The 18,416-nt window shown below is 38.9% G+C and overlaps 1 protein-coding gene across 2 annotated transcripts in view; it reads right to left on the reverse strand.

Moving 5' to 3' along the window:
* Positions 1 to 18,337, reverse strand: part of LOC113094582 (endoribonuclease Dicer) — a 29,230-nt gene extending 10,893 nt beyond the window's left edge. The window contains exons 1-23 of one of the 2 annotated variants that reach the window (XM_026260167.1): positions 18,187 to 18,336; positions 14,278 to 14,327; positions 11,449 to 11,552; positions 11,146 to 11,334; positions 9,647 to 9,800; positions 9,413 to 9,540; positions 9,130 to 9,264; positions 8,273 to 8,433; positions 7,987 to 8,155; positions 7,433 to 7,905; positions 5,795 to 5,927; positions 5,466 to 5,708; positions 5,240 to 5,394; positions 5,027 to 5,159; positions 4,457 to 4,532; positions 4,242 to 4,381; positions 3,866 to 4,045; positions 3,461 to 3,674; positions 2,613 to 2,766; positions 2,266 to 2,448; positions 2,072 to 2,177; positions 1,805 to 1,980; positions 82 to 901 (exon numbers count right to left, since the gene is read on the reverse strand). In XM_026260167.1, the coding sequence (XP_026115952.1) occupies positions 82 to 901; positions 1,805 to 1,980; positions 2,072 to 2,177; positions 2,266 to 2,448; positions 2,613 to 2,766; positions 3,461 to 3,674; positions 3,866 to 4,045; positions 4,242 to 4,381; positions 4,457 to 4,532; positions 5,027 to 5,159; positions 5,240 to 5,394; positions 5,466 to 5,708; positions 5,795 to 5,927; positions 7,433 to 7,905; positions 7,987 to 8,155; positions 8,273 to 8,433; positions 9,130 to 9,264; positions 9,413 to 9,540; positions 9,647 to 9,800; positions 11,146 to 11,259 (4,047 nt within the window). In that variant the 5' untranslated portion in view covers positions 11,260 to 11,334; positions 11,449 to 11,552; positions 14,278 to 14,327; positions 18,187 to 18,336. Of the gene's footprint in view, positions 1 to 81; positions 902 to 1,804; positions 1,981 to 2,071; positions 2,178 to 2,265; positions 2,449 to 2,612; positions 2,767 to 3,460; positions 3,675 to 3,865; positions 4,046 to 4,241; positions 4,382 to 4,456; positions 4,533 to 5,026; positions 5,160 to 5,239; positions 5,395 to 5,465; positions 5,709 to 5,794; positions 5,928 to 7,432; positions 7,906 to 7,986; positions 8,156 to 8,272; positions 8,434 to 9,129; positions 9,265 to 9,412; positions 9,541 to 9,646; positions 9,801 to 11,145; positions 11,335 to 11,448; positions 11,556 to 14,277; positions 14,328 to 18,186 lie in introns of both variants that reach the window. The other variant, XM_026260168.1, reaches the window with a different exon arrangement.
* Positions 18,338 to 18,416: the final 79 nt, after the last annotated feature.

The following is an 18,416-nucleotide window of genomic DNA, read 5'->3' on the forward strand; positions in this document are numbered from 1 at the left end:
ATCTGTGGCTCACAATGCATTATTATGTGGTAACTAAGTTGTTTTTTTGTTTTGCAGTAAGTCTAATTATCTGAATCATACCTTCTTGCTTCTCATGTATGACAGCCTGCCCTCGTGGGCGTCAGGGTAAGTGCAGAACAGGTAGGTGGTGATGCCGTGTTTCAGGAAAGAGTCGCCCAACATCTCCAACCTCTCCAGATTGAAGCCATCACTGGCGTTGGAGAGAGTCAGGGCCTGCAAGATGAGGCCGGGATTGGGGCCCAAGGTTTTGGGAGAATCCCAGGCTGGACCTGTGCAGGTTGATGTAGATGTCACGTAAGAGACTTCTGATGACACTTCTGAAGGTGCTGTGGTGCTGGTTGCCATCTCTGGTTTGGGGCAACAGTTTGAGGTAGGTTTTTTCACATGTCTGTCACAGAGATCTGAGTTCCTGCCTGGGGTACATTCATCGCTGGGCTGGGGCTGTGGCTCGCCGGCTGGAGAGGGCCTCACAGGAACTGAGGTAGTGGTTTGTGTTGATAGGTCACTCTCCAGAGGGCCCAGCTGAGAGCATTGGCAAATGTCACGTCTGTGTGGAAGGTTGTCGCTGTTGCTCCGAGTGCCGTTGAGGAGGTTACAGGAAAAGACACAGTCACTCTTGTCTTTGTTCGGCATCTGGAGATCAGTCACAGCGAGCATGTGGGTTTCTAGCATTTCATCTGGTGTGTTGCAGTTCTCACAGGGGAGAGCGCCCTCTGGAGGCTGGGAGCTCTCTGTACTGCAGCCCTCCTGGGCAGTGTGGTCTGAATCTGAGCTTGTGTCGTGTTTACAGTGATCGTCGTCTTCCATACATGCACTGGGGCAGGAAATGAAAGACTTGCTGTCGATGGATTTCTTCCATCCGAAATCCAAATTTGGATACCTGGGGTTAATATTCAATAACATTAGGACTCAAATGGGAGCACTTTCTAAAATGCTATCACTGCTGAAGTCAGCTGCTGTCTAAGATAGCACTCTAACGGAGATGATAATCCACAAATGAATGGGTTACGCTTTAAAGGCAGTAACTCTCTGTGCCACACATATGACTCGAGTTACAAATGAATTCAATAGAGTTTGTTATTAGCATGTTGCTAAGGTAACTATACAACACTTTTATAAAAAATAAAGTACAATGCACAAGACTATGTTATCATATTGAAATTAGAATTAGTGGTTGATAAAGATCTTTTGATGGCCAATGACAATGCTGGTACCATGGTGGGGGAGGGGGGGGGGTGAATATGGCACAACATTATAAATTAAATAAGAAAATTAATCATTGGGAAAGAAAATAATATTATAAAAAAATAAACCTGTAAAATAATTAAATAAAAAATAAAATGCACTCATACACTGGAATTCTCAATGCTGTCAAAATAAAAGTCCTGCATATTTAAACTGTGCCAAAATAAAGGTCCACTTCAAACATTTATCGGTAATGCAGAAACAATTTAATTGGCCAGTAATTACAATTTTCTGGCCAATATATCGTTCTTGGCATTATATAGTTCAACCACTAATTAGAATCAATGATTTTTAACAATGCTTTATAATACCGAATGAAACTCTTTTCTGGCACTTTAGTCACCATTTGTTAAAATGAGCTTGATATAGTGCATTATTGCGAAGCATATTTTCTTATGATGATTAATTTTTCAAAACAATGTATAATATGTTCTAGTGTAGAGACAATGCGGTCTATGGAGAGCTCACTCGAGTTTGGAAAAGAGTGAATGAGTGTTATGCAAATGGTTTGTGTTTTTTTTTTTTTTTTTTTACTGACCTGAAATCAGGAGGTAGGGTCTGAGCTCCGACACCAGCGTCAATGGCTGTCTGAGACCGCAGCTCTTCGGCCGTCAGAAGGCAGTGAAGTCTGTAGAGAATGCTGGGAAGGCAGACGGCTTTCCTCCATAAAGAGGCTGGGATGGGGTGAATGGCACAGAGCTCCGGAACTAAAATCTAAAGCAGATGGAACAGTAGACGTGATTCGACTTAATTCAGATATGATGACTTATAATTATCACTGCAAATTCTTTCCATCAGTTAATACCTGTTTGTTTTGTAGGCTTTCCCACTTGGCCTTTCTCTTCTCCGCACTACTGAGAGGAAGGGCTTTCCCCTTTTGATTAAGGTGCCGGGGCGTTAAAAGATTCAATCTACAGGAAAAGACCACCGTGGACATATAATGAATTTCTCAGGAAGAAAAAAAAAAAGCACATACCAGAATGTCTTTTTTTTTCCTACCTTGAAGATGTGTGGTCCACATCCAGTAGGGGCTGGTTAACATTAGACAGGTCCAGGTTGTACTTGGTTTTGTAGTACTCAGCGAAAGTCTCGTACTCTGGAGAGGGGAATTTACTGAGTGGGGTGAGGTCTGTGTAAACGTCAGCCACATAGAACCGATGTGGCTGGTCAAAATTACGATACCTGAGAGGAAAGAACGAGGCAGAGGCGTAGAGTTCAGCTTCAGTGAATACTAAAGCCCAGTATACAGTAATGTATGTATATGTATATGTATACAGTATACAGTCAATGAAAGCTTAATTGCAAGTACAATAAGACTGAAATATCACTTTAAGTTACTTTTGTACCTTGGAATGATGACAGCATCCTGGTAGTCCTCCAATTTGAAAATGAATGGGTTTTGCTTGGTGTACTGAGTATTTGGAATGCCAATGCGTGCTTCAGACTTTTCAATATCCTCCATGAACTTGAAGTCCAGGTCCAACGTGTTGGAATCCTCAACTAAACAGAACAGAAGTTACAGGACTAGAGCGGCAACAAGTGGTAGTAAAGCTAATAAAGATTCAAACTAATAAAGATGATATATTATGTAATGCTAATTTCAATGAACATAAGAATGTAACCAAGTAACAAAATTACTCTTCATATGATTTAACAGCTGTGTTCACTAATGTTTGTGAAATTCTTTCAATTAAATATTTATTAGATATTTAAAGACTTGTTTAAATGACGTGAAAGCACATTTTCAGAATCCAGACCGCATACAAGAAAGTTAGTGTTTACTTCTCTGTTCTCTGTAATAAAAATAAGAGACTTTAATAAATCTATAATACTCTAAAATATTATTTAATTTCTTTCTATGAAAGTTTCCTCCATATTTTTTTTTAGACAAAACTGTTGACTAATAAAGTTGAAGAATGTGAGGTCCTGTGCATGTCAGTGCAGTTAAAATAAAAGTCCCGGCGCTGTCAAAAAATAAATAAAAATCATTTTCCTTTTTTTCTTTTTTTATTAGTTGGGTCTATGTGCTGTGGAATGGATTACCTCGGAAGATGTTTTAAAGGAAAAATTGGATCAGATCTGGAATGTCCATGTCTGCTCAATAAAATGCTGGTCATAATTGGGTGTTTTGTCCTAACTTTAATCTAACATTGAGACAAGACAACATCTCTGTCTGACTGACATCAGCACTCACCAATGTTGAGAGGTAGAATGCAGTAGGCAGAATCTGCCTCTATGGGCTTAAACTCTAGTGCTGGCTTTTCAAGACGGAGGATGTGGGAGAAGATGTACTGGTGCAAACGTGTGATCAGCTCCAGCTGCCCCACACTCAGAGTGAAACCCGACTTCTGCAGCTCAATCGAAATAGTCACCTCACCAGAACGTGTATACACAGGGAAGTGAGGGATCTGGTGACATAAAAGTGGAGAAAAAGCATGTTGTTTACTTAAAGTCCAAGGCAAGTCATACATAAGACAATCAAATATCAAATGAAGGATTAATGCAACTGAATTCAAAGCAATTCACATTGAATAAAGATTGGTCAGTTCTTCTCCAAAGATCTCCAGATTCAGAAAGAAGTTAAATAAAAGATGATTACCCGAGGTATTGGTTTAGCTGTCAGAATGCCGAAACATCGGGTTGTGTCCTCCGGTGGGTACAGCTTCCTCCGCCGGAAGTTGAGCTCATCAGGAAGAGGGGTGGTGAGGACCATCCCTATGACGTAAAGGTAGCAAGGCTGTTCTGGCACAGGGTAACAACCCCGCAGACACTCTGGTATCTGCAAGACAGCATATCCCATTGATCAAATGATGACCGTAAAGATGTTAAAATTCACAATATTAGTTTCACTGTATTCCTGGTCAAATACATGTCAATACAGGTCAAATAAGTGCGCAAAAGACACTTACCAACCCCAAACAATGGTGGTACCAAAAAACATTTTAAAAAGGTATTTTCGGGTTGATGACACTTACGGCTTTTGGGTAACACTGTCTCCGTTTGGTGGAGCCTGGTCTTCCTGGTACGTTCGTCTCCTCCTCGTCATGAAGGTCCAGCTCCTCCTCATACTTCACAGTTTCCTTCCCCACTGGCATCAAATGATCATCCAGTTCACCTAGAAACAAATATCTCACATCAGTCAATGCATCTCAGTCACAACAATGCATCAGAAATAATTTTTCATGCTCACCAATTTTGTGCAGCTTTTCACAACAGAGAAGAGCAACAGCTTTCTCAGCGAGTCTTGCACAATTCATTGTTGGCCCCTAAAGGGATGAAGAAACATTTAGAAGACTTTTTACTCTCAATCAGGGATTTTCAGAAAATTCACACACATTTTTGTATTAAAAATCCTCATGTCCTTCAAAATCTGTATGACTTTCTTCCATGGAACACAAAACAACATCCAAACTATTCTGTTTCATACAATGAAGGTGAATGGTGAACATTGCTGCCGTGGATTTTCAAGGAAAGATTGTCATTGAAAATCTTAAATTTCAGTCTGTGTCTAAGACAAATCATGCATAAATAACTTTTCTGGTGCTTTTTTTTTTGTGTGGAGTTTGACAGCTCAGGGTTTCCATCCACTTTCATTGTATGGAAAAAAGCAGCGTGAACATTCTTCAAAAAATCTCCTTTTGTGTTCAATGCAAGAAAGTCAGTCTTAAAGGTTTGGGATAACACAAGGGTGAGGAAACTCTGACAGTCTGACTAAACTCTACCTTTAACTCCTAGCAAAAAAATATGGACAAGAACTCACGGTGACAGGAACTCTGAGTGGTGAGTTAATGGGTAGGAAGAGTGTGGACTTATAACCTCCAGTCTTAAGCTCCACGGTTTTACACTTTGGAGCAAGATGAGTGAACGGATCACTGGGCAAGCGAGCACAATATCTATACAACACACATTTAAGAATGACATTAATATAAAAATATAAAATATAGCAATCTTTGATTTAGAAAAGGAAACTGACCTGTTGATGTGTCCAATTGCTGTGTTAATCGTGACACGGGGGCCGCCGTCCTCTGAGCGCAGGACGTACGGTGGTAGAACGTTGTCATCATCGGTCACTGGCTCCAGTTCAAAATCACTGCATTCTGCTGACTTCGAGCACTTATTTCGAAGGATCTAAAAGACGTACAACTATTAGAATGACACATTTTAATGCACACACAGGAAAACTCATTAAACCTGCTGACCTTCTCTATGGCCTTGTAGGTCTTGAGGTCTTCCTCAAATGGTTTTGTCCGTTCGCTGTCAGCTAGCATGATGTAATTGGAGACTGGAGCCCGGGCGCGACCTTTGGATTGCACGTACGACCGGTACTCTGTCGGCAGGTCGAACCGAACGACCAAATTGCACTTTGGAATATCAACGCCTTCTTCCACAATGCTGGTTGCAATGAGCAAGTTGGTTTCATGGGCTCTGAACTTCCTCAGGACCTGGACAGTAATGTGGATCAGCAAAAAAAATTATGATGAGCACAAGCTTAGGAAGTTCCATGAGAAACTTTCTAGGACTCACTCACCTCCTCTTGTTTTCTGAACTCCACCTCCATTTGTTTGTTGCGAGGCTGGTTCTTGCCAATGCTGTGACCTGTGATGAAGTTGCTACTGATGTAGGCCAGCTCTGGGTCCTGCTTCCCTGCCTCCTTGATAAGTCTGATACACACAAAAAATACAAGGTGCATTCAATTACCTTTAGATAATTTAAAGGGATTTTTAATATCAGTGGTTCAACCAATCATCATGCTTTTTGTGCATTCTGTTCAACATTGTTATCTCTTCAATGTCAGTCGAGCCACTGATGTCACGTGGACTATTTTATCGATATCCTTACTACCTTTTTGGCACTTGAACATGGTAATCACATTGCTGTCTATGCAGGGTTAGAAAGCTCTTGGATTCATCGAAGAGATCTTAATTTGTGCTCCAAAAACGAACAAAGGTTATCATCTTTGGGTAAACCATCCCTTTAAATAAGCAACCTTTCAAAGTAAATCAAAGATTCGGGTGATCAAGGTTTTTTTATTTATTTTTATTCATAAGATATCAATACTGTTATTCAACAAGGATACATTAAATTTAGCAAAAGTGACAACGACATTTTACACATTTTGAAAGATTTCTATTTCCTATAAATTAGGTTCTTTTAAACTTACTGATCAAAGAATCTTGAAATATTATTGATACTGATAATTAAGGCTGTCACTTTTGTGAAAAATTCATTTTCGATTTTTAAGACATAAGTGTTCATTGAATCGATTGTAAAATCGATTTTCCATGTCGAAAAAAAAAAACATGTTTCCTTTTTCAACGTCTAATAACGGACGAATGCAAAGAGAGCGCTGGAAGTCAGCAATATTTCTTATTTATTGGCATGAAGTTTCATGCAGAACAGCAACAGGAGTGCAACATTCTCGAAAAAAATTATATGCAGAGGGGACGGCTGCCATAACAAAAGAAAAACATCACTGCAGACTTCAACCCGGCTGCATTTATGATTTAGGCAATTCAAAAATCTCCAAGATTATTTTAAGTAATGATTCAACCCATTTGGACTTGAGAACAGGCCATGTGTGTTTTTTTATTGAACGTAACCGACACTTAGGCTAGACGGCACTAGGCAGGCTTAAGGAAATGCACCAAAAGGCTAGGACTGCTTGCAATGGTCCTTTTCATAACTCAGAATCTCCTGTAACTAGATGCGCGATTGAGGCGAGACCTCTGGACGCACGTAAACGTGTCTTTACAATGACTTAACATTGAAATCATTCGCGACAGGCGCTATATTCGCGTTTGGTGTGAACGCAGAGAGGTCGCTTTCGACGTCACTGGGTCTTGTAGTCACGTAAAATTGCTGGTATTTTATATCTAGCTTTCGCAACGCATACTTGCACTTTCGGAATTCTTTATTTTCTTTTTCTGCTTGTTTGTGAGTTTTGTTACATCTATATTTTTTAATTGTTTAATTATTTTAAAATTAATAGTGTACATATTTGGTTAAAATCGATTTCCTATTTTCACTGTCGAAACTTTTTTGGTTGGTCTGATCGATTGTGCAATCAACAAATGTTTCTTGAGCTCCAAATATCTGAATGATTTCTGAATGGTCATGTGACACCAAAGACTGTACACATTTTCCAAGAAAGACAGTGAAAACACACCTGTTTAAAACAACTGCAGTATATCGCCTTTCCACAAAGACTATTCCACAGAGGATGTTGGTAAAAGGCGACGGAAAATTAGCTTCAGGCTTTTCCTTTGCCTCTGCCTCTTCATCCTCATCCTCGTCCTCAGAATCGCTCCAAGAAACATAATTGTCCTGATTGCGATTATTGTACCACTCCACACTCTCAAACTGCTGCCGTTCGAATGGCTTGTACTCGTGGAGAATCTCCAGAAGTTTGATGACCTTGGGAGTGACAAACTTCAGGTCTAAGGAAGCTGGGGAGAAATGCTCCTCACATAAGGCATGGATTTTTCTCAGAATGGTGTCTGTGAACAACAGGAACTTGCGGTTCAGCTCTTCCTGTTCGTGTTTGATATATTTCTGCAGCTCCCGGACCATGATTCCGGCAGCTTTATCAGCGCACCAAGGGCCCAGCACAGTCAAAACGGCTCGGCAGTCATTCAGCACCTTGGGGTAAACAATCACACAATCAACATCAAGTTCATGTCAAGAGTATTGTTGCTTTAATTAAGAGCCTAATGAAAGAACCTGTTTGGAGATAAATGTGGGATCTCTATCTTCTCTATGAGCAGATAAGTTGCAGTCATTAAGAAAATTAAGGGCTTCATCCAGCTCATTTAAAAGCCTCTCAGAGAGCCCACTCTGATCCCGGTACAGCCCACAGTCCAGCACCACCTCACGAGGCTGGGACGCATACCTGGATATAAACACACATGCAAGAAACATCTATAATAAATAATACTGGTAAAAAAACGTCTGCTCTACAAGCTGCAATAAAAGCTAAAATACATCAGAGTGGAAATCCTAAACGTACCTATCCAGCACCACAAGATCAGTGGCAGTTTCTGCATTGCTCTGCAAAATCTTCTCCAGGTTCTGAATCTTCTCCTCCAGATCACAAGGGTCACATTTGCCATTTAAAATGGAAGCAGTCAGACCAAAAATGCGAGGACAGCCTGGGCAACCCTCACAAATCTGTAAAGAAGACTGGCACTGTTTAATAAAACATATGTAGAAATGGTTCACCAACCACCTTACAATATGATCTATCTTGAATTGATAGATGAAGTCAATTAATTGTTGCATTTGTAACTAAGGGTTATAACTAAAATATGACTCTCCTTAGAAAAGATTGCATATTCAGAGAAGTTAAAATATCTGCATTCAGACAATCTTTATATTTAAAGAGATGATTCACCCAAAAGTTCAAATTCTGTCATTGTTTACTCACCTTAATGTCATTCCAAACCTGTATGGCATTTTTTCTTCTGCATTAAAGAAGATATTTTGAAGAACTCTGGGAACCAAACAACACTGAAGCCCGTTGACTTCCACTGTAAGGACACATTTCTCAAAAACCCTATCTTTTATGTTCCACACACATTCAGCTTTGAAATGAGGGTGAGTAAATAATGACAGAATTTTGTTTCATTTTTGGGTGGACTATTGGTTTTTGTGCTAGAAAGTATTAGCCTTCAAAACTAAAACGTTCAGTTAGAATGCATTTTAGATATGAAACACCATCTTATTTCCAGGAGTAAATACATGACCATTAATACTATAAAAATGGATCGACAGCTTTTTAAGCATCTCTGAGGAGTGACACTTAAATGAGACATTTATCATCCATCTCTTCACACTGATAGTTGCTGTAAAGGTCTGCACTTTCACCTTCATTATTTCCCGATAAGGATGGTCTGTGATTGCAAGGTGGCATTCGTCAAAAACCAGCAGGTTGATTTTTGATAGTGGCAAGACTCCATTTTTTAACACATGGAGGAAGATGTGGCAAGTCATGACCAGGACCTGAAAGAACAGACATTATGGAAAAGACAGGGATGAGGACGAGAGAATATCACAGAAGAGAGACTGCACGATGACACCTCATCAAACCGTTCAACAATTATATGAATAAATTCATAGGCACGTTAAAAAGAAAAATTTATAATCATACCTGATTCTCCATCATCTCTCTGTTCCACATCTCCTCGGGCCATGATGTCATGTCCTCTGACATGTAGTCGCCCACCTGGAGCTCAGAGTGGGTTCTTACAGTAGATGCTTGCTGAACCACAGATGATTCTTCAATCGGGAACAAATAAAGAACAAATCAGAATTAAGATTAATAAACATACAGAAAGAGTTCGATCATGTTTAACGTCACATGGCAGACTAGACAAGTCCTCACCTGCATTCACCAGGAAAACTGTTCTCTTCCCATCCTCTCCACGGATTTGGTGGGAGAGTTCTTTGATTAGGAGTACTGCGATAAAGGTCTTCCCTGAGCCAGTATTTAAGCAGACAATAGTATTGTGTTCAAGAGCTGCTTCAAGAAGTTCAACCTGGTGGGAAAATGCAATTAGTGAAACTATTCAGCTATATGTTTGTTTGTTTTTTATTCAGCAAAGGTGCATTAATTTGATCAAAAGTGACAGTGAAGACATTTATTATTGTATCTATCAAATACTTTCTATTCATTAAAGATTCTCTAAATAATGTATAATGGATTTCTTAAAAATATTAAGCATAACTGCTTTCAACATTGGTAATAAAAAAACAAAACAGGATACAAAAAAGCATTGAAAGGACAGGAAAAAATAAAATTTTGAAATATATCAACAAATAAAACAGTTACTTTAAACTGTAATCAGTTTTTACTGTATTTATCATCACAAAAAAGGCAGCCTGGTCAGCATAAGACACTTATTTAAAAAACAATAAATATCATATATCATATTTGTATAAAGGGATTATAATACAAATGAATTGTGATTACTTTGATGTATGATTTCCATTTCATTTTCAATTAAACAAAAAAAGGAGATGTTTAGCAAAATGTCCAAGCTGCTCTTTTCCATACAATGGTCAATGGAAATACAATTCCATACTAGGGCTGCACGATGTGTCGTTTAAGAATCGATATCGCGATGTACGAATCCACGATAGTCACATCGCAGGATGTGCGATGTAGGCTGTCGTAGTTGATCCGTTATTCATTAACTGTACGGGCCAATTGCTCCCCGGCCCTTGACGAATGTGATTCGCAGAGAGTGCAAAAGAGAGAGTACGCGAGAGAGAGAGAGAGAAAGTGCACGAGAGAGAGATAGATAGAGAGAGAGAGAGAGAGAGAGAGAGAGAGAGAGCGAGCGAGCCCTGGCCGCAAGCTCACCATCTTCAAACAACACGAGCACTGTCTTGCTCTCTCTCCCTCGCGCATATTAATCAATTGACACGATGGTGTCGATGTTTAAATCATTTAAAATGAGAATGCAAGTGTGCTCATTTTTGTTTGTAAGAAAAAATTAGATTAGAATTCATATCGCAGAAAAATAAAATATCGCAATGTCATTTTTTCCCAATATCGTGCAGCCCTATTCAATACAATCAAAAACAGGGTATAAACAGTCCATATGACCAGTGCATAATATTTCAAGTCTCCTAAGGCCATGCAATAGTTTTGCATATAGACCATGAGCTGTACAGGGTACTGTATTTGGGTTATCTTTTTTTTTGCAGCTTTCCTCACCTGTTTACTGTATACTTTCATTGAGAGCAGCATAAACATTTTCAAAACCTCTCCTTGTGTGTTTCACAGAAAAAAAAAAAAAAGTCATATGGGATTGGAAATGACACCAAAGAACTCTGACTAGCTTGAGTATCAAAATCAAACCGTTTCAAAAGACTTGCCTGATATTTCCTTGGTGTGTATATGTTGTCATGGATAGCTTCCTGTTGCCACGGGAGACCGAAGAAGGGCCCCATGGGTGAGGAGGCAGGGGTCACCAGCTGTAGGCCAGCCATGCTTAGAGACTGTTAAGCAGGGGACCTCCAGTCATCCAGTGTTTATCTCATTGCATCATGGCCTTCTAATGCTCACTGAAAGACCACGTAACATCAGATCAGGAGGATTTCACAAACAACAGCGCTAAAATCAACTATGTCTCATTGCCTGATTATGGCTACTGATTAAACATGAGAGTGTTTCCTTACAGCTTGTATGTTTCCCGCTTTGCTGTGTGACCAAGCCGTACTTATTCTGGGCATCATCATCAGAGCTCTTAAAATCAGCTCATACTTTTTCCTCTCGAGTTATCCTGCTAGGAAAAACAGACATATACTTACAATCTACACAACTGTAAAGCAAACAGGTCTAAAATAACTGTATAAACGATATTCAGCAAAACTGAAGCTTTCGCAGGCATTACTCTAGTTTTCAGTGTCACGTGATCTTTCACAAATCTGATTTGGCGCTCCGCTCAAAAACATAGTTTTCAATGATGAAAACAGTCAACATATGTATCTTGGTAGTTCTTTGATGAGCAGAAAGTTGAAAAGAAAAGCATTTGTTTGAAATCCAAATCTTTGTAACATAATGCATGTCTTGCTAAATTAAAAGATTTCTTAAATTAAAAAAAAAAGCATCCCAAGTAGGGATGCTCATATTGACCGTTTAACCGTTAACCGAAAGTAAACATTTTGACCGATTAATACTATCAGTTAAACGGTTTAAAACGTTTTTTTAAGTTTTTTTTTTTTTTTTTTTTAGTTTGCTGCATGGTTTACAAATAAAATAGCCTACTATATAGCTTATATTTATTAACTCACGGAGCGCGTCGGCACCCGAGCAAGGGAAGCAAAATGAAGCGAGCGAAAAGAAGCACTGTGTGGGATCATTTTAACAGAAAGGGCGACGATGTTACCTGTAAATTATGCGGCGCCGTATTAAAATACAGCAGTAGCACAAGTACGATTTACGAAGCAAACACCCACGCGCTTCGAGTGATGAAGGGCAACAAACACTGCCCTCCATGTTATCAGGGAGAAGATGCGATGCACGGTGATCTGAGAAGATAACGCACTGATTATCCAGAAGCAGAGGTTGACATCTATATGAGAGATGATCCTCCTTCTCTGGATATTAATCATCTTGACTGGTGGAAAGCAAATGAAAGGCGCTTCCCGAAGCTGGCCACTAGCGAGACGTTACCTGTGTATTCCCGGTACAACGGTCCCATCGGAGAGGGTGCTTTCTACCGCGGGTCTAACTGTCAACAAGCTGCGCTCCAGACTGACCCCACATCACACATTGATATGTTGCTTTTTTTAAATAAAAATTAGACAAGGAGTTGAGGTAGGGCTGCTATTTTTATTTAACGAAAAATCTTAGTCTAACGAAAAAAATCCCGGTTTTTGAAAGCTTCATTCAAACGGATTCAGGGCCCTATTTTAACGATCTGAAACGCAAGTGTCAAAGCGCGAAGCGCAAGTAACTTTGTGGGCGGGTCTCGGCGCTGTTGCTATTTTCCCGGCGGGATAAATGGCTCTTGCGCCCGGCGCAAATCTAAAGTGGGTTGGTCTGAAGCAGCTTCATTATTCATAGGTGTGGTTTGGGCGTAACGTGAAATAAACCAATCAGAGCGTCATCCAACATTCCCTTTAAAAGCAGGTGCGCAAGTTCCATTATGGATTGCTATTATTATGGCGTATTTACCAGGCGCACGCCAGGAGCGGTTCACAGCCGAGGAGACTGATGTTCTTGTAAGAGCAGTGAAAGACAGAGAAGTTGTGATGTATGGGGATGGGAGAAACCCACCCAAAATAGCGTCGGTTAAACAGGCGTGGGAGGAAATATATAGCCACAATTGTTTCATCGATTTTTTTTTCCTGGTTCTTGACGGACAAACCAATTTGTCAGATGTCCTTATATACATATATGTCTTGCCACTGTCGGGCAAACAGGTCTGATCCTTAATTACTACAATTAGCCTGAATAATTTGTAAGCTAGATTTATGCCTATTTTTTCACATCTTCGTGGCACACCACAATGATTTCCGTCATCTCATGTGTTAATATTTTTTTAGTGTAACAATTTATGATTTGCAAAAATAACTGTTGCATCTGTGTAGATTACATGAGCAAAGTGTATGCGCGTTGTGCAACGCTATACATTATGGTCAAGCATGCGCCCTTAAAATAGCATAATGAACAACGCGCAACGCGCCACTGACTTTAGACTAGGTTTTTTCTGGTCAGTGGCGCAACTGTTTAATGGAACAGCAAAATAGCACCAGGGATTGTTTGCGCCGGAACACGCCTCCTTTTTTGCGCTGAACCGCCCAGGGAGCGCAAGTTCATTCACTAGTTTAGCGACGTGCTTCTGTGGAGGGAAAAGCGCGCTTTGCGCAGGTGCAAAATAGGAATGACACATGCGTCGGTGTACAAAGTCAATTGCGCTGGGTGCAAGATAGGGCCCTCAGTGTTTTCTCTTTGTCATCTTAATTTGTTAATTATTTAAGTTTAAAAAATATATTTAGTGTAGGCCTATTGCGTTTTTTATTTGTAAATTTTTTATTCTATTTTTCTCTCATTGTCAGAAATGCTGCAGGTGCGTGGAAATTTTAACTGAAACCGGTTCTGTATGCTGCTGCTGTTTGCACGTTAAAATAAACCCTTTTATATATAAAAAAAAATGTTTGTATTTTTTTAAAGGGTCACAGATACGCGTCAATCTTATTTGTATTTAATGCCAATTCAATATTATAATCTTATCAGTTAACGGTTAATAATCGATTAACGAGCGGCGGTTGTCGGTCAGGAAAATTAATCGAAATGAGCATCCCTAATCCCAAGAATTTAAACAGTAGTGTCTTCTAATAAACAATGTTGCAACTAAACAGTAAATTAAATACCTCAGTGACTAAAATAGAAATACATACATGGAAATAAGAAAAGCATACAAAAATGCTTTGAATTTAAACATATAGATATGAAACTATTTGTATTTTATTATTTCTTGCAGAGAGAAATTATCACAGTACCTTAATGCTGCAGACGGGGGAGGGGCCTGAGACAGTATTCTTTCAATACTCTGTAAACGAAGAGAAAAGAAACATAGCTTGTGATAATGGACGGAGCTCTGGCAGGGAGAGGACAGCTGAATTTGGATGACAACTGGCTTGTCAACACATTTTTGCCACTCAGGATCGAGCCCACACTCTCCTCCTGACCACCGCTGTTCGACACAGCTGCAACAAATCACCACCAGTCACATCAGCTCAAGTAACACAAGGCTTCATTTGCAGTGAGCGAACACATTTGCTCTTGGTTAAAAATCTGCTCTCAGACTCCATGTTCGGGTTCATGAATCTCTAATGCAACCACATAGGTTATTTACTTTCAGATTTTGAAAACGCTGACACACATCTGTTTTGGGGGAACGAAACATTCGATGTTAAACGCTTGACTGCAAAACAGCTGGCCAGGTCACGGCTGCCCGATTCGACTACGCGCAAGCAGATTTCCAGTGTTGAAAACTTGTTACTGGTACTTTATCTTAATTAGTCAGATCAATACTCATCACAAAAATCAGTTACTACAGTAATTATATCCTCACAGCACCATGCAAAATAAAATCAACAAGATCTCCTTCAATTAATGTCATTTTAAGCTACAACAGCTAATTGATCACTAAAATCAACAATATAAAAAAAATGGTTAACACACAATGACGCTAATTGTTTTTTTTTTTTCTTTGCATGAACAAGCTACAAAGTAGGTTGCATGAGGTAAAAAACAGAGCACAATCTATTAAAGTATTAGCCTAATATCCTAAAGATTTATATTTACATCTTTGCACATAACAAAATCAATTCATGGCAAAGACCAGGGATCTTAAACTCTTTTCAGACCAGGGAACTGAGACGGAGACCTATCCATTACTGTATAAAACTGCTAAATTTCACAATTAATGAGATCTATTATTAAAACAGTTGGTAGATGCAGGACTAATGTAATTTATTTCTTTTTTTAGATATCAGTAGTGGTCAATAAAAAGTTAGCACAATTTTTATTATTATTATTATTATTTTTATTTTAAATGTAGCATAATATCCTGACAAAAAATATGATCATAGCGAATGGTAAATTTTTGTAAAACCAGTCATTTTTTAAGTGAACTTAGGATCAATGACTATTTTCAATGTTGATTTACTGCAAAGGAGACTAGTCAATTTATTAGCTCTTATTTTAACTTAGCGGAACTACGTCCACTTGAACAAAATGGCATAGACGTCTTAACTTCCTGTTAACCACTAGCCACACTGACTGTAGGCAAAACGGCAGGCCAGGCCACATAGTCCCAGTCAAGTTTCAGAACAAAGCGCTCAGCATGACCTACATTACCACGTGGATGAGGCGGAATACCAGCTGCTATGATTCTGTGCGAACTGACTGTTTACTAGTAAAATTCAGTCCAAGACAAAACAGCTAAAAGCTCTCTAAAAATAAAAGTGATTACTACAAAACATATAGACAAAAAAAGGAGAAAGTAGGCTATGGAACAAAAACAGAAGCAAAGCCAGCTGTTTATAAATATGTTCAGTCAGAGACTAAATCAATACTGGACTATCAATTTAGGAGAATTATAAGCTTCATTATAACGCATAATATATTCATAGACAAACATGACAAAAACTGGCTTCAGTAAGTAATACATCATGCAGGAGTTCCAACATAAACGTGCCTAAGACCGCCTCAGAACTCACACTTGTCACATGAAAGAGCCCCTCGGGCCAACCTATCCAGCAGGTCACCTGATTTGACCCTGGAAATAAAGGACAGGTCTATGTAACCCCGTCTCATGAATTCTCATCAATAATTCATTCTGCTTACATTACTGTCACTTTATTTTGAAGAATGCAACTAGTTGAATCAGCGGGATATTGTTCACAAGTGTGAAATATTCTAATGAGATGCTGCAGCAAGCAATTTATGAACTCGGGTATGCAACTTTTAAATGTGTTTTTCTGATGTCTGCATATCTAGAGCTGATGGAAAGTCTCAAAATCAGAATAACCCTTAACCAGTTATGTAATAAATAAGCATAAATCAAATAGCATCAGACTTTATTAAAATGTCAGTTCATACGAGAATTAAAATTTGTCCATCGTCTACTCAAGAGAAAGAACAAAACAAAACACGCTGGTCATGAATTAGAAGCACAAAATTTGTAAAAAAAAAAAAAAAAAAAACCTTGGAGAATTTCGAGATAAGCCTGGTAAGAGGAGACTGGTTTTCCTCTGCTCCTACATTTCCCAGAGGCATTAGTGACGCGTCATTTTTTATCTTCCACCTGCACATCTTCCGGTTCCCAACAGTCAGCAGAAGTGAGAAAAAAAAGTGTTTATTACGTTTGAAATCGGAATATTTATCTTACAAAAACGCATGGATTCACTACAGGGGGCCTTTATTCACCCGCTGTAGCCGTGTGAGGGACATTTTATTACAGATGTGTGCACTTTTTTTCACGTCTTCTGTTGGCAAACACCCACTTACCCCTTATTGTAAGAGCAAGGACAATTATAAATATATCTTCGATTGGATTCTTCTGAAAGAGGAAAGTCACATACACCTAGGACGCTTCGAGGGTGAGTAGAAGATGGACAAATTTTAATTCTCGGGTGAAATAACCCTTTAAGAGTTTAAGAGAGTAAAAAAATAGCAAACATTTAAAATAATAATAATAATTCATAGTAAAACATCATTCTGTTGTGTCGGTTGACATCATTCTGAGTCAATTCCTGAATCAGTTATTTTATATTTACATCTTCATATTGAAAAATTTTTTAGTGACATAGGATTTTTAAATCAATATTAATAACTGATTTACAATGCATGTATGTGTGTGGATACACATTAAAACATTATGAAGGTTGAACCCACAGATTATATTCATATTCTATTTCAGGATCACATCAAAGGACAATAGCACCATGAGGACATACCACTTATAAATTTTTTTTTTTTTTTAAAAACCAATAACAATAATTTGACATATAATCTGCAGAACAATCAATGTACGATTTTAGTTCTAATATATATTTTAAAGGATATTGGTAATAATATAACTACATCATAACCATACATATTCATTAATCATGGTATTTACAAGATACTTGTGGTTTTACTGAATGTCCAAATAGCATAGTATTATCATAGTAAGACAAAAAAAAAAAGATAAATACAACTAAGATACAATTTAAAAATAAAATAAAGAAATCAATAATATTTGGTGGCACACAAGCAAAAATCACGTTTCTTATACAGATGCCAGGCAGATTAAAACCAATATTCTCCAGCAACATACTAACTGCACTTCACATATTACAACAATAACAAATGCATCTAAACACTATTAATCATATGCTAAAACAAAATTTTATTCATGCATATCAGTTAGGCCTCATTGCGACCTTGGCCTTGAAGCCAGCAACACACCCGAGGCCCCCAAAATCATGCATCTGTCACTTTGCCAATCACAAACGTGACCCTTGCACTATGCTAATATTTGAGCACATATGAAATACATCACCGGGTCTGAAACTGCCCTATTAATCAATACGTCTGCCATGTGAATCAGTCTTTCAGGGGCTAACAGGCGCGTGTAGCTAAAAAGGCACCGTCATGCAAGAAAAAACACATTATGCATAGATTTACCTCACGTAAAACGGCTTATAACAAGTCCCCTATTGCATGTACACTGCCAGGGATTGAATGCACGAACAGTTTTCGACAAATGTACGCCGGAAAGTCCGGTTTTGAGGGTGATAGTGGTTAGCACGCGAGCTCGTGTTAGCTTCGGTGGATTTTATTTATTATTTCAGGATCACGAGAGGAAAAACAGAAGTGATCAACGCGCGATGTGTTTGTAGATCGAGGCGCGTGCTCACCGGCGTTGAAGGGTTTTATTGGTCGTGTTGTGTTGAAGAGTGTCTTGTTAAACGCTGCTGTGCCCCTCTCTCCCCATTCCCTCCTGCTGCTGCGGCTGCTGTTGTCAGGCTACTGCGCGCATGTGAAGCCCGCGACTACGAGGAACGCCAAAACGTGAGCACAGCTACTATGACAACACAACAAGTCCACAGCGATGATATTTATTCAATATAAAAGTCTCCGTTCTTCG

This window comes from Carassius auratus, unplaced genomic scaffold (assembly GCF_003368295.1).
Source record: "Carassius auratus strain Wakin unplaced genomic scaffold, ASM336829v1 scaf_tig00215410, whole genome shotgun sequence".
Taxonomy (NCBI): Eukaryota; Metazoa; Chordata; class Actinopteri; order Cypriniformes; family Cyprinidae; genus Carassius; species Carassius auratus.